At 53.8% G+C, this 14,581-nt stretch overlaps 2 protein-coding genes across 2 annotated transcripts; both read right to left on the bottom strand.

Annotated features, from left to right (window-relative positions):
* Nucleotides 1–211: 211 nt before the first annotated feature.
* Nucleotides 212–6,666, bottom strand: MCIDAS (multiciliate differentiation and DNA synthesis associated cell cycle protein). Its single transcript, XM_032844094.1, has 7 exons — nucleotides 6,507–6,666; nucleotides 6,323–6,419; nucleotides 6,051–6,142; nucleotides 2,762–2,834; nucleotides 1,969–2,192; nucleotides 1,043–1,153; nucleotides 212–774 (listed from the first exon to the last, which is right to left on the bottom strand). Exons 1-7 carry the CDS (start codon nucleotides 6,621–6,623, stop codon nucleotides 334–336), a joined length of 1,155 nt encoding a protein of 384 aa, XP_032699985.1. The 5' UTR covers nucleotides 6,624–6,666; the 3' UTR covers nucleotides 212–333.
* A 4,316-nt stretch (nucleotides 6,667–10,982) lies between these two features.
* CCNO (cyclin O) lies at nucleotides 10,983–13,598 on the bottom strand. Its single transcript, XM_032844085.1, has 3 exons — nucleotides 12,939–13,598; nucleotides 12,156–12,341; nucleotides 10,983–11,689 (listed from the first exon to the last, which is right to left on the bottom strand). The coding sequence occupies exons 1-3, from the start codon at nucleotides 13,323–13,325 to the stop codon at nucleotides 11,204–11,206; spliced, it is 1,059 nt and encodes a 352-aa protein (XP_032699976.1). The 5' UTR covers nucleotides 13,326–13,598; the 3' UTR covers nucleotides 10,983–11,203.
* Between the last annotated feature and the right edge of the window lie 983 nt (nucleotides 13,599–14,581).

The following is a 14,581-nucleotide window of genomic DNA, read 5'->3' as shown; positions in this document are numbered from 1 at the left end:
AAAGCTGTGAAAAATACCTTTAAAATTGTTTGAGATTATGTGTGTTTACACACACACACACACACACACACACACACACACAGTGAAAGGGGAAGGAATATACAGTATTTTATACCAGGACTTTACAAGTACATCATTATCTAGACGTTTTGTTTTGTTTTGTTTTGTTTTGTTTTGTTGGTTCCTGAAAAATAAGTTTCAGGGTGGCGTTCGCCCAGCAGGGGGAGCTCTTCTGAGAGGCCAGGTTCAGGAAAACGTTGCAGCTACTCCCACTTAGCCTCCAGGCGCTTCAGTCCGGATACAGGGCAGTGTTGGAGGCCACCGCATCCCAGCTCAACTGGGGACCCAGCGGAATTTGTAACCCCCGTTGGCTGTCCGAATGGTGAAGGCATTGCCCTGGGGGAAAGCGAGGGTGCGGATGGTGCTGTGGCTGCGGATGGGAGTGCTGAAGGAGCCGCCTTCTTCCAGCTCACTGTGGCTCAAGTTGAGCGCGCTCCGGCTGCAGTCTGTGCGCAGCCCCCGGAAGCTGCCGTGCAGGTGCCCCGGCTTGTCTTCGCTCTTCGCGGGCTCCGGCTGTAGCCGGAGTCGCTTGGGGTCGCGGCTCTGCAGCGCTTCATCACAGCGCTCGGAAATCTCCCTCAGGATGGCGTCCACTTCCGCGCAATCCTGCCCGGTAGCACTGAATAACTCCTCCAGGCTCCTTTTGGCTGTCGCCTTGAGCAGGAAGGGTTCGGCTGTCGTTCCGCAATCCCGGGACTGCGTGATCATCAGCTTCTACAAAAGATGGGGAGGAGCGCCAAACTGGGGCCGGCTGGATTCCCCCCCCGCCCCACCCGGTCCCCTGCACTGGGCGCGCAAAGCAGACCCGGGCGCCTTTCGAACTCCGAGGGCTTAGATGCGGGCTGCAGGTGGCTCAGCAAGCTCTCAGCAGCCACCGTCCTTCTCCCAACGCCCCTGGGTCCCAATTCTGGGAATAGGGTGGGAGCTTCATAGGAACATTTCCGACGTCCCGCAGTGTCCCACACTCCCGCACCCCACTTACATCCAGCACCGAGGCCAGGTGCCGGGTCCGACTGGCTAGTTCCTTCAGTTGCACGTTCCGCTCTTTGAGCGAGGCGATCTCCTCCTGTTTCTGGGTCAGGGTCACGTGCAGCTGCAGAAGGAGACCCAAACATTACGAGGTAGGCCACCGTGGTCGGTCTCATCTGTACACTTGCTTGAGTTATATCAGGATCCTAAACATCTAATCTGGGACTGGAGACCCAAGGGCACTTGCACTGGTGGGAATAAGAACCACGTTTGTTTAGTTGCCCTTTGTTTTTACAAATCACTTAGACAAAATGTATCTCAGTCTTCAGTGTAGCATGGTGGTGAAGAGTACGGACTTGGGCAAGAAGCAGATACAGGGTCTGCCTCTGAAGTTCAATCTTCCTATACCTCAGTTTCATAACCTGTAAAATGGGGTAGCAAGGGTATCTTATTCAGTGGTTGTAAATATTAGAAGAAAAAGTAAATTGATAAGCACAATACCAGGCGTATAAAGCCTTCGGTAAATACTGGTGTCCCTATTAAAAATCAATCTGGGGACGCCTGGGTGGCTCAGTTGGTTAAGCGGCTGCCTTCGGCTCAGGTCATGATCTCAGCGTCCTGGATCGAGTCCCGCATAGGGCTCCTTGCTTGGCGGGAAGCCTGCTTCTGCCTCTGCCTTCCACTCTGCCTGTTCTCTCTCTCTCTCTCTCTCTCTCTGACAAAATAAAATAAAATAAAAATCAATCTGGTCGGGCAGGATTATTCCCACTTTCTAAGGCTGGAAACAGGAGAGCCACTGGAGTACGTGAAGCACTGGTCTGTCCACTGGTTCTGACTTACACCCGGGCATATTCCCGCTCCGGCAACCCGCATTTCCGCCCAGAGCTCCATACCCTGTCCCCAACCCAGGATTCTTGGCGGCCAGCCCAGTGCCCCTACTTGGTTATTCTCAACGAGTGCGTCCCCCAATGCCCTCTGGTTCTGGTCGGCCACCTCCTTCCAGTACTGCTCAGGCGGGGGCACGTCCGGAGGGCGCAGCGGCGGTGACTGCAGGGCCCTTGGGTCCAGCGGCGGAGAGAGACAGGGCCCAAATGGCAATACGTCGCAAGGAGAGAAGGGGAAGTCTCCGCCGGCCAGAGGAGGCGACATCAAAGAGGATGAGTCTGAGGAAGAGTGGGAGCTAGGTTTGCAGCCTCAGACTCGTGCCCGGCTAGCTACAGGGACAAAACGCCACGCCTGCCATGCTGGCTGTAAGGTTTATGTAAAGACTTAAGGAAAGCACCCTTCACTCTGCAATCCCTACTTTTTCCCAGGCCCTTTCTGATATCTTCTTCATACACAGCAGGCGCTTCATATATGCCTGTCGAGTTGATCTGAATTCAGCCTCCATGACGGCCACGGCAAGCCTGCCCCAAGTCACACAGCTCCGCCGTTCTGTACACGCCCGTCCCCCAACCTCTCCTCGACCGCATCACAGAGTAGGGCTCCCTCTCCGAGAACTCAAACCGTTAGACTGGGAAAGCGCTATAAATTTAGCGATTCATCTCCATTAAAAAGGGTGTTGTCTCATAAATATGGAAGAGCCGGACCCATTGGCGAGTTACTGACGATGTTGACAGGTGCTGCGTTTACCACCTACGCGACCACGAAATCGAAATCTGAACTAGTTTGATTTGCGGTGTGGGGAACGTCCCCGCCTCCCTTTACTTAACTGCAAAGAGACTGCGCTTGCCTGCAATGAGACTGTCCACTGTGTCTCTGAAATCCTGCAGATCGTAGTCCGCTGCCGTCTGCAGAGAATGGTTCTGAAATAAGCCAGAGGTGTAAAATCGTTAACGTCGAGTCCAGCAGGTCTGAAGCGCTTCCCAGACCGACGGTCGCCCTCCCGGGCCTGGCAGCAGGTGTGCACGCACCGCAGTTCGCAACCGAGCCTCCTACCTGAAAATCAAAGCCCCATCCCAGGCTTGGAACCCAGCAGGCTTGCATTGCAATGGTGAGTAGCGGAACAGTCGTAGCAAGGGCCGGGTCCCCGGGGATCCCGAAGGGCGCCGAAACTGTACGGTGCTGTATTTGCGGCGGGAGTCCTTCGGCGCTCAGCGTAGTGGCCGGGCGCCTGGCAGCGGGCCGCCGCAGTCCCCGCGCCGCCTCATTGGCCCGCCACCAGCCAACCAGCTGCCTCCTCACGTGAAGCCCGAGGCGTTCCTCCAGCTCCGGCTGAACCTCTCGTTCAACTTACCTCCGACCAGCCAAGGAGCCGTGCCCTAAGGGAACAGGTGTGCGCCCGCTCGGATTTCCCTCCCTAGACCTGACGGCGTGCAGGGGCGTCCAGAGAAACAACGTGAGGCTGTGTATCCCGCCGAGGTTCGGTCGCAGCCAAACCACCTTCTCCCCCAAACAGGGAGGGAAAGGGTAGGCTATGATGAGGGAGCAGGCGTGCTATGGAAAGTGCTTCTGTCCAGTGGGCAGCAAGCGTGGCCCCTTATTGCTCTTCCGTTTCTCAGCAAGTCAGAGTCTACTTTCTCGGTATGGTGGGAGGCACCTCCCATATCTTGAACTGGACGCTCTTCCTAGGTTCCCGCAGTGTGCCTGGCTGCGTGACGCCGAGGGAGACAGTGGGAGGCCCTCTTATTTTCTTAATTCGTGGGCATTTAGAGTTGACAAAACTCTTTTACACAGAGCCCCTATGTTAATTCTCACCCAAAATAGGAAGCACGCGGGGCCCAGGAGGTGATTCCTCCCCGTTTGATGAAGAATTTGAAGCTTAGAGAAAGTGAATTGCCCAAAGTCGCCCAACTAAGAATTGGGGCTCTTGTCCTAGAAGGATGGTGACTATCTCAATCTTCTTTCCTACATACCTCATTGCCTCTAGCGTTTATCTCTTTTTTAAGGAAAGCCTGTCTTCCAATGAAGACAGCACTGGGGAAGAGGAAAGAAGTTTCTCGAGGCATATGGTGTTGGGGAATGCATCCAATATGCCCATCAGAAATACCTATTCTACTGCTTCCACTATTGTTGATTCCTTTGTGTTACTCATACTTATTTCCCCGAAGCCCATCTCCACTTTTCAAATATTGCTGAGAAGAGGAACTTACTCTGACCCTAACCTTGAAGAAAGTACAAGTATTAGCTTTCCTGGAGTGCTTCGGTCTAGGAAGCCTCAGGCACCAGTTGGGAACTGAGGCTATAAGGGTGAAAGGAGCTTAGAAAGGGCCAAGGCAAATTCTGAAGCACAAGTTCTGCCCTGGTTGAAGGACCCAGAAACAAGACTCGTTTTCCAAGGGCTGAAAGGTCTTTCTCTTAATAGAGATTCAGCCAAAGCCCTTACCATGAGGAGGCTTGAGGCTAAGTCAGGAACTGGGGCCCAGGAAATGCTTCTTCCCATGCTATCCCAGGTCCTTGGCTCATTCTGGACCTCAAACAAACACTTCTGAAGTGTTTCCTCTGGGCTCATCTTACCCAGCAGGAAGGAGGCTAGGAAATTCGACCTGAGCACACACTGGCTGGGGTCTTTCCAGGGGATCTTCCTCTAAGGGGATGTCTTTCCCTTTCTACCAGCTGTGTCTCTCCCCAGGAAAAGTCCTGGACCTCTTGGGCCATCTCACATGAGCTCTATGCTTTGAATCTGAAACTTTGAATCTTACCTTCCCAATTAGATTTAAAAATCTGGCATTTTTCCAAACCACAATGACAGCCAAAAAAAGGGGGGGGGGCTAATACAGAACATGATGTGAAATTTAAGTTCTAAATACTTGAGCAAAAATTCAAGAAGAGCCTGCATGGTTTCCATGACTTGTAAAATAAACATGTTGGTGTAAGACAGTGAATGGGCCTCTGGGTCGGTTGAAAGATGCTCAAGCACTGTCTTTCCTTACGTGAGCATCCAGATCTAAAGAGAAAAACAAAACAGCCTCTGCAGGGCAATGCCCACTCTCATCCCTTGCCTTACCCACTCCCTGCTTTCTGTGGCCACCTACCCTGACTCCATCTGGGCTCTTACCCAATCCTAAAGGCACTTGGGGAAACCTGGAAGGCGGTGTTCTTCCACCAATCTCAGTTCTCAGAGGTGGTCATATCTTCTGGAGTCTTCAGTGCTGGACATTTCCCCCATGGACTCATGCTCCCTAGGATCTCCTGCCAGGAAGCTGGAACTGGCACTCCTCCTGTAGGTTGCATCTAACTAAGACCTCCTGTCCTTCTGGGCACTTCATGTCCTATCGATGGCCAAGCAGGCTTCTGGCATCCCAGACACCAATGCTGGGAGGTTCCTTCATCAACCTGGAGAGTGTCAGCCCTTGCAAGTGGTATACGTGGGATGGGAGTAGGGAAATAAGTTTTTAAGGAAAAGAAAAAGTCAAATACCTCTTTGCCCCATGAGGGTAAGTGACATGAATCTTTTCAGGGGGAGAAAATGACTTTTTTAAAGTGCCCAAATGCTGAAGAGCCATCTCTGCAGAGAGGAACGTTTGCTGTCAGATCTCTTCCAGAGTTCTTTGTCCTTCGTCCCTCTTCCTCTAAATGTAAACTCTATTCGTCTTTTCCAGTCTTGATCGAGTAGTTACCCGTCAATCTTCACACTCCTTTGATACCAGGGAATGAAAATTGTTAGTGAACGGCCGGGCAGGGATGTTGGGAGCAGGACAAGTACCAGGTGCCCAGCGCTCCATTTTGCTCCCACCTACTGGCCTGGCTCCTCCGTGCTCAATCTCCAGATTGCTTTGTCCCAGCTCCAGGGAATGGGGAGGGGGGAGAAGAGGAGACCCCTTCCCTGGAGGAAAGTCCTCCAGGTGAGTCCCTCTGTCCCAAGTTGGTCAGAACAGCTCTGAGAATACCGCCGACGCCACAGACTAGGAGGGAAGAAGTTCCGATCCTCAGGGCTGAGATTTCGGCACGACGTCTGCCCCCACTAGCTAAATCTGCCTGCGCGCCGGCCGGAGATGAGCCTCTGCGGAAAGGAACCCCGGAGTCCCGAGTCGGAATTTGGGCTGTTGGAGGCCGCGGGGCTTCGGGAGTGGGGGAGATACCTGCGAATCGGTCAAGTCACCACTAGGCGGCGCGTCAGACCCGAGTAGCGAGGAGCAGTCGGCGAGGTCCTGCAGGTCTATGGTGGTGAGGGCTGCGCGGGGAGAACCGGGGACACGCACGAGGCGGGCCCTGAGTGTCTCCGCCAGAGCTCGCCACTGGCCTCCCGTCAGGACATTGGAGCCCGGGGGTAAAGAAGTTCATCTGAGCCGCGCGTGCGCTACCCACCCGGCACGGGGAACCCGAGGGATGGCGCGGGAGCCGCCAGGCTCACCTGGCAGCGCCGCGGGATCGGCGTCCCGGGGATCTTCGTATATCGACACTGGGCTGCTGCCGCTGCAACCAGGAAAGAACTTCCGCGGAGGGGCGAACTAGCCGGACACAAAAACCGTGAGCATGGGTCAGCCCTCGGGTCCCGGAGCGTGCGGACCCTGCCTGGCACCGGCCCGCGGCCCCACCTTCCTCTCCGGCTTCCCGGGCTTGACGAAAGGCCGGCCCCCCAGCTCCAGCATCCTGTTGGGGCAGATGCGGTCGAAGGCTCGGCGTCCCGCCGGGGCGCCTCCGCACGACTGCATCCTGACTCCCCGCCGGCTTCGGCCCAGGGACGCGGTGCTGGTTCTGCGGCGGCGGTGGCCGCGGCCGGAATAGCGACCCACAGTCAGCGCCCCGCCTGGCGCCTGCAGGGGTAAGCGCGTGGTCGGGGTGGAGGCGAGGGGGTGGCTGTAAGGGTGCGGAGGGAGGGCCAAGTGGAGAGGGAAGACTGCCGCGAGGGAGGGGCGGCTCGCGCCTGAGCGCCGGAGGTGGCGCCTTCAGCCCCGGACAATCTGCGCGCGGGCGGAGGCGTTAAACCCAACCTGGCAACGAGGCTTCCCCCGGGAGCGGCGAGCGCGGGACCCGGGCCCGCGAGCGCCCTTTTGGGGAGGGTTGGCGCCGCTGCCTCCAGGCAGCACCAGAGCGGGGGTGGAGTGGACGAGCCACACTAGTCCCTAATACCGCCTTTCCCGTTTCGGATAGCAGGGATGGAAAAGTTAACAACTCTTTCTTCATTTTCTTCCCACCCCCAGCCGTACGGCACAAAATAAACGCAGAGTGACACTCGCCAAAGCCTGACTCCGGCATTTGACCGCCATGTAGGATTTGGTGCGGTTGTAGAATTCGATCGGGGACTGCCGCAGAACTGCCCCCAGATTACAGAAGACCCTTAAGCAAGGCTGGGGGTGCACTTCTGGTCTTGACTCACGACTTGCCCTTGGTTTCTCTTTGCCTGATGCCTAGAAGCGCTCCCCGTACCCCTAGCCCCGCACTTTCCCGGGCAGCGACTCCTGCGTGTAGCCTTTAAGAGAGTCAGTTAAGAAAAAGCGACATCTACAAATGCTCCTCCCCTTTCGGAAAACGCCTCACTGCATGGTCCCAAATCCCCTAAAACCCCAGTCTCTTTCTCCCCAGAAAGCCTCATTTGGCCACCGCAGCATTTGGCCACTCTGTACACCGCTGGCCTTGGTCGCTCTGAGGAAGTCTTGGCTGCCCTTCCCAAGACCAGGGCCTCTCCCAAGAAGGAGCATCTCTAAATCCCTGGGTGAGGGGATCCCTCAGACCACTCTTAGATATAGCCAATTTGAATAGTCATCTGAAATTACCTTGGTAACTTCCTTTTGGTCACCTTGTTTGTGTCTTATACCAAGTAGTGGTAATGAAAATCCTCTTTTAAAGTAGTATGATCCCTTTTTATTTCTCCGTGTTATCTGGATTAATAAAGGCACCCCTTAACAGTGTTGGAGACTGTTCTACAATAGTAGAGCTAGAATAGACTTAGAGACTTTTGGATACATCTACAAATGGGGAGACCTGGTTGAGGTGAGGTCAGGCAGCTAGAATTGGTGTGGTATCACTGATTGATACCACAACCAATGCGGGGTATCAATGATACCCTCAGTGAGGGGCTCTGACTTCAGGGTCAGAGTACCCGAGGATTGGAACCAGGTGCTCCACCAGATCTTTAGGAAAAACATAAAATTGGGGCACATAGCTGGCTCAGTTGGTGGAGCATGCGACTCTTGATCTCAGGGTTGTGAGTACGAACCTCACCTTGGGTGTGGAGATTACTTTTTTTTTTTTTTTCTTAAGACTGTATTTATTTGAGAGAGAGCACAGGCAGGAGAGAGGGGCCAAGAGGAAGAAGCAGACTCCCCATCGAGGAGGGAGCCCGATGTGGGACCCAACCTCAGGACTTCGGGATCATGACCAGAGCCAAACAGATGTCCAACTGACTGAGCCACCCAGTCATCCCTGGGTGACTATAAATAATTAAGTTTTTAAGAAAAAATCATAACGCTAACTTCAGTAGAGGTGCTATTAAAATGAGATTATGTAATGCAACTGGTGCTTGGTGTAGATAAATTGATGTTGTTGATGTTTTAAGGAGGCTTTTCAGTGCTCCTCCAGCCTCCCACAACCTATTCTTGGCTTAGTTCTGATTCCTGAATAACCTAATAACTAGCCAGTCCTCCATCCCTACCTATCTTCCCAGTCTGTTAAAGGAGTAGGGGAGCTCTTAGTTGAGTTTTGGGAACATCTCTCACCTGACACCATTCCTGATTTTACAGAATAGACTCCTTTTTCATCAGTGAACTCCAAAATGCAGAAAAATAGGGACATTGTACATAAAAATGTGGCAAAGGAGCTGGAATAGCATGATTATAGGACTCTGAATCTGGATGATTCTGGAACCAACTCATCCCTATCAATCTTGGCTGAGTGATGGAGTAAATGTTGGTGAAAACAACTTCTCCCCCAAGTCACACTTTTGTAAAAGAGCCAGTGGTCCTACCCACCCTTAACAGTGGGTCTGAGGGCTCTAGATATTTGGGGACTTGGGTCATGACGATACAATTTTTCCTACTCCTTTTAATCATCACACCAGCTTTTTCCTCAAACAGCTTGGGGATCACCATTTCCCTATCCCTGAGCCCAAGTCTAGAAATTTCCTGGAGAGCTTAATACATTAACATAAGGGGAGAGAAGGGATCTGAGGGCCTCAGAGTAAATGCTCCTGGTGCTGGAGAGTACCTAGAGGGTACTTGTGAGGAAAGGTGTAAGGAAGAGTCTCTAAATTTGGTTTGAGTTTGTTTGCTTTTCATTTATGCAAATTTGTCCTACATTTAAATTGATTCTAAATATAGAGGAACATGACTTAAGTTTGTTCCCCCAAAACTTAAGTTTTTTAAATCTTTCGGAAAATTTGAAAAGACAGCGCAGTGAATAACAGGTTTGCCTCCCAATAATTAACGTTATCCCTTATTTGCCTCTATTTCATTCTCCAAGGTTTTTTTTTTTTCTGTGTAAATCCCTCCCCATTATTATACAGGCTGCCAACAGTCTTCATGTCTTGAATATTTGCTATATGCAGGGACCTGTGCAGAGGGATTTGTATGGAACATCTCATGAAATCCATATCTCTGAGGCACCTGGATGGTGCCGTTGTTTAAGCATCCAGACACTTGGTTTTGGCTGAGATCGTCAACTTAGGGTTGTGAGATGGAGCTCCATGTCAGGATCTGAGCATCCTCTCTCTCTACTCCCACCCCAGCCCCTCTCCAAGATAAATAAATAAAACTTTAAAAGAAATCCATACCTCCATCCTATCAAATAGGTTATTGACCTTCCTAATTCTACAGAAGACTCTTGGGTGCGTAGAGATGAGACTTGCTCTAGCACTCCAGAGCCCACTTGTTTCATCATGATTTTATACTGCCTCAGGATCTGCCTTATGCATTACAACAGCTCTGTCAAGATTGTCAGGCTCAGAGAAGTGAAGACATTGGCTGGAGGTGACAGAACTGAAATTCTACGGCAGCCTCACCACAGTGAGAATGAAATTGAGGAGACTGCTGTGGAGTTAACTCCAGCAAGCCTAAGTCTCACTTTTTTTTTTTTTAAAGATTTTATTTATTTGACAGATCACAAGTAGGCAGAGAGGCAGGGAGAGAGAGTGGAGGAAGCAGGCTCCCTGCTCAGCAGAGATCCCTGATGGGCTGATCCCAGGACCCTGGGATCATGACCTGAGCCAAAGGTCTCATTTCTTGACTCCGTTTTTCCACCTGTGTCACGAATGGAGGCAGGGACTGTGCTGGCTCTCCAAATATGTTCTCTATAGTCTCTATTGAATGGAACGCACTGAGTAGATAACTTGTCTCACACCTACCTCAGGAAGAGGGGATTTTTAAAAGCTTTTCCACAAACCTGTAAGTGGGAGAAGTTGAGCAGTGTGGCTCTGATCACCTGCCTTCAAATCCTGATTGCTCTAGACCCTGTGGTCCAGGGTCCTTCTCTGAAAAATGGTATAACACATGGAGTTTTTGGAGGATTGAGACAATGAATGCTGACCACAGGGCCTGGGACATTTGAGCACCCAGTGATGGCCACGATTACTGTGCCATTGTTCTCCTGGTCTCACCTGCAGCAGGTGTAAGACAAAAGTGAACTGTTGAACCAAGCCATTGCAGGGTAAATGGGCTCTATTTGTCATGGCCACGACAGCCTTCATTTCCAACATCTGTTAGTTGTCAGAGTAGGTCTTGCTTTGCCCTAGTGGGCATAGGTGGTTCCCAAAGCTTCCCAGCTGGGCATCCTGTGTGTCCCCATCCCTCTAGACCGCATAGACCGCTGTGCGTTCTATTCAGGTTCACACCCCACCTTCCCTTTGGACCTCTGGGAATGAGCAGTCCTCAGCCTCCTAAGAGGTCATGGGATACAGATCTACAAGTGACCCTCTCAGCACTGGCATCTCAAAGGACCTGGTGCTCCCACATGGATACCTAATTATAGGGTGGGAGCCAGGGGGGGCAGGACCCCTCCGTTCTTACTACCTGTATCCCCGTCTGCCTTTACCCTCCCTCCCCACAGACAACGCAGGCAATAGCATTCAGACAAACCAAGACTGATAGCCTGTTTATTGGGGAAAGACTAAGGTCTGTCAGGTGGGCTTAGTAAAATAAATAAAGGAGGAGGCGCTCTTATTGTACACTATTTACAACCTGCAGGATGACCTTGTGACCAGCTGGGAGCCATGAAGTCCTCTAGGGGCCAAGACCGCCCTCCTTCACAGCAACGGGAGAGGTCCAGCAGTCGGGCCAGGGTAGACAGACAAATGTGTATTTCATTTCAATTTCGGAGAAAGGCTGCACTTCTCGAGGATCTGGAAAGGCAGCATATGAGTCAGGGAGGTCTCATTTATGGCCACTAGTAGCTGCAGCTTGCCCAGGCAGTCCTGCACTGCGGCCTCGGCATGCCCGCCTAGGCCCAAGTCCACGGGGCGCGGGAGCTGTAGCATATGGTCAGCCAGCGCCAGGCAACAGATGGCCAGCAGGGAGGGAGTATAGCTGGTGAAGGCATAGTCGGCCAGGCTCAGCTCCGCCACACCACGTGCCAGGGCTTGTGCCTCCAGGGCTTCTGAGACCTCAGCCTGCCCGGCCTCCACACGAGCGTGCGTGAAATGCTCCAGGAAGAAGCTGATGGTTGGCGCGCCCAGGCTGAAGTGGAGTTTGTGCAGCACGATGCACTCGAGGTTGCAGAGTTGTTGTTGAGAGAAGGCGCCGCAGCACAGGGCCAGGAGCTGCTTCACGCGCGGCGGGTGCACCTCCACCTGCAACACAGGGACCACCCCACCCCAGTCTCAAACCTGGGAGAAAACCAGGACTCCCCCCATCCCTTCCAGCCAGATAGCTGGGCCTTCGCCTCTCCCTTTCTTCCACTTTAATCGCCTGGGGTGTACTTCCAGCGCAGTTTCTCTAACTACTGTCCAGCTAAAAAACGTTTGAGAAATTTTAAATGCCCCCCCCCCCTCAAGCCTAGAATAGCAGGGCTACAAAGTGCTGTTGGGATTTACTTTTGAGACTGACTCCAACCTATTTTAGGGGTCGGTGACGGGGCTGTTAGTTGGGAGAGGGGGCCATTATTGAGAAGTTAAAGCTGTGGGATATATAGGTTTGCAAATGTAGGACAGAATGAATTCAGAGCGCCCAGCACTAAATCTTGTGCGCTGGAAAGCCGGGTGGTGGCCAGAGATTCCCCATGAGTTTGGCTGTCCCCCAGACCCCACGTGGAGGTACCTGTTTGCAAGCGATGAGCAGGGACGTGACCCCAAGCAGCTGGAAGCAGTCTGCAGCCACAGGCGTGGTGGTAAGAAAGCGGTCCAGAGTGTTCACCGTCAGGCAGAGAGATTCGAAGGAGAGGTGGAACTGGCGGTGCACTGGGATCAGCCAGCTAAGCAGCTTACAGCGGGATTCCGCCGTTACCTGCGGGGAGGGACGTGGGGGGAGGACCCGTTGAGCCGAGGACAAGGAGGGTCTGCAGAAGGAACCTGCCAAGAAAACTCGGGGAGATTCCCTGGAGGAAGGCACAAAAAGGGAAAACCTAAATGCGGTGGAAACTGGGAGACACTGGGACGGTGCTGCTGCGCGAAGAGTAATGGTCGGGCCAGGACCTGGAAGACTTTGATTCGTACCTAGCCCTGTGCAATCCTCTCAGCAATTCAGTGAGGGGAGAGGGCCACCACTTTGCAGATGAAGAAATCAGCTCAGAATTGTTAAATGGCTTGCCCGGGGTTGGGAGGAGTCTAGAACCTAGAAACTGTCTTCGCTCCTCTGCATTGTACCGCGTTCCCACTAACCAGTATGGAAACTTCGGGCAGATCACTTAAGCCGTCCAGGCCCCAGTTTTCTCCATTTGTAAAATGAGGCTGGTGGCCCGTCCCTGTAAAGCCCTTTCCCGCTCGGGTCGCGAAGCTCCGTGCCCCGGGGCGCGTCGGAGAGCAGACGAAGCAGAACAGGAAGGAGCCCGAGAAGGGAAGAGGAGCGGGGGGCGGGGGGGACCTCGTTCTCCCAACGCCTCACTTGTGGCTGCCGCGCCAGCGACTCCCGCGGGTGGAAGTGGCTCTCCCGCGCCTTGCGGAAGACGTAGCAGCTCTGACCGTAGTCACGGAAGGTCTGTAGATCTAGCTGCGCAAACTGCTGGGCAGGAGCGGGTAGGGGGCTGCAGCCTAGCGCCGCGGATGCTGCGGGACTGTCTGCGCCATCAGACCCGGAGCTGGGGGACTCGAACAGGTCGCAAACACCGGAGTCTCCGGGGAGCGGGCACGGGTTCAGCGGCTGCAGCGGCTGTTTTCTCCGGAGGTGTGGGCGCCTGCTCTTCTTCACCGGGGCGCGGAGGTTCTGGTCGTGGTCCCGCTTCCCGGCCCGGGCGGCGGGACTCACGAGACTGGTGGGGCAGGGGGTCACCATGGTGCAGCCCGGTGGCCGCTCTACGACTCCTCGCCTTGCGACAAACCGAATGCGCGCTCCAGAGTCCGCAGTAGGCTGGCCAGAGCCGCGGCGAGTCTCTAAGTACTCGGCGGGCTCCTTACCCCCACCACACCCCCGGCTTCTCACTGGATGATTACTGAGAGGCACTAGGCCGCGCTTTCCCGGCTAAAGAACCGCTTCAGAGCAAGCTGCTGGCAGGGTGTAGTCTGCGCAGCCTGCAGCGGAGAGGAGGAGCTACGCCCGACGGAGCGCACCCGCCCTGTCCTGCCTTTCCGCGCGCGTCCCGCGTTACCCAGGTAACGGAGCCCGGGGTGCGCCGAGAGCTGCGCGCGCCGCCCGGGGTGGGGGGTGGGGCGGCGGCGGCTAGGTGGAGTGTGCGCAGAAGCCAGCCGTGGGGCTGGACTGCTCTGGGGCCAAAAAGATTTTCCTCGCCGCCATCCCCGTCGAGGTCCAGCTAGTCTTGCAAGTGCTATCACCTTTCAGGCCGGCTGTAATTCAGGTCGGTAATTTGGTAAAGATCAGTTAACGACCTTTCAGGGCTCCAACTAGAACTCTGTCAGGACAGGAGTTTTCCTCGCTGACTCATTCACGCAGTTAATTCTAATTCCATTGCTTTTGTAATTTTTGTTTTAGGCCGGACCCTGGGATCCAGTATCCCTACTTGCGCTGGTCTCGGGGAGCAGACCCTCCACAGGTTCTCCTGCGCTGTGTATCTGGGAGCTAGTGCAGCCTCCCAGGCAGGCACTCATGCTCAAAACCAAAGACTGCCCCGCGAACATCAGACACTCCTCTAACACTTGCTGCACACTTGCCACACCAAACCAAGTAAGCTGGAGCGGTTAAGGACATGACATGGTTGGAGCATCGGATTACTAGCTTGATCGAATTGCTCACACTTGCCACGGGCGCCTCACGCTTCCTCGGTTTTTCCCTGCTCTCAGTTCTGTTCCTTCAGAAGCTCACAAAAGTAGAGCTGGAGCGGAGGCAGGGGAGGGCCCAGGTAGGAGGGACTGAGGTGGATGTAGCAGTTTCCTGAGGGTTAGTCTTGGTAGAAGCTGGAGGCCTAAGCCTGAGTGAAAAGGGGCACAAGTACTATGGAGTCAGCCTTACAGGGACGTCTCAGTGGCAGGAAACCCACTAGACCTTCAGCCTGATGAACCTTCCAGAGGCACTCCCAGAAGTGAGGTTGTTAGGTATCCCAAGAGCAGGTTCAGCCATTCCCACCTCATTTCAAA

The sequence above is a fragment of the Lontra canadensis genome, unplaced genomic scaffold (genome assembly GCF_010015895.1).
Source record: "Lontra canadensis isolate GAN:19392208 unplaced genomic scaffold, GSC_riverotter_1.0 scaffold4, whole genome shotgun sequence".
Lineage (NCBI taxonomy): Eukaryota > Metazoa > Chordata > Mammalia > Carnivora > Mustelidae > Lontra > Lontra canadensis.
The sequence above is the reverse complement of the archived record's forward strand: the minus strand, read 5'-3'. Positions and strand labels throughout refer to the sequence as shown.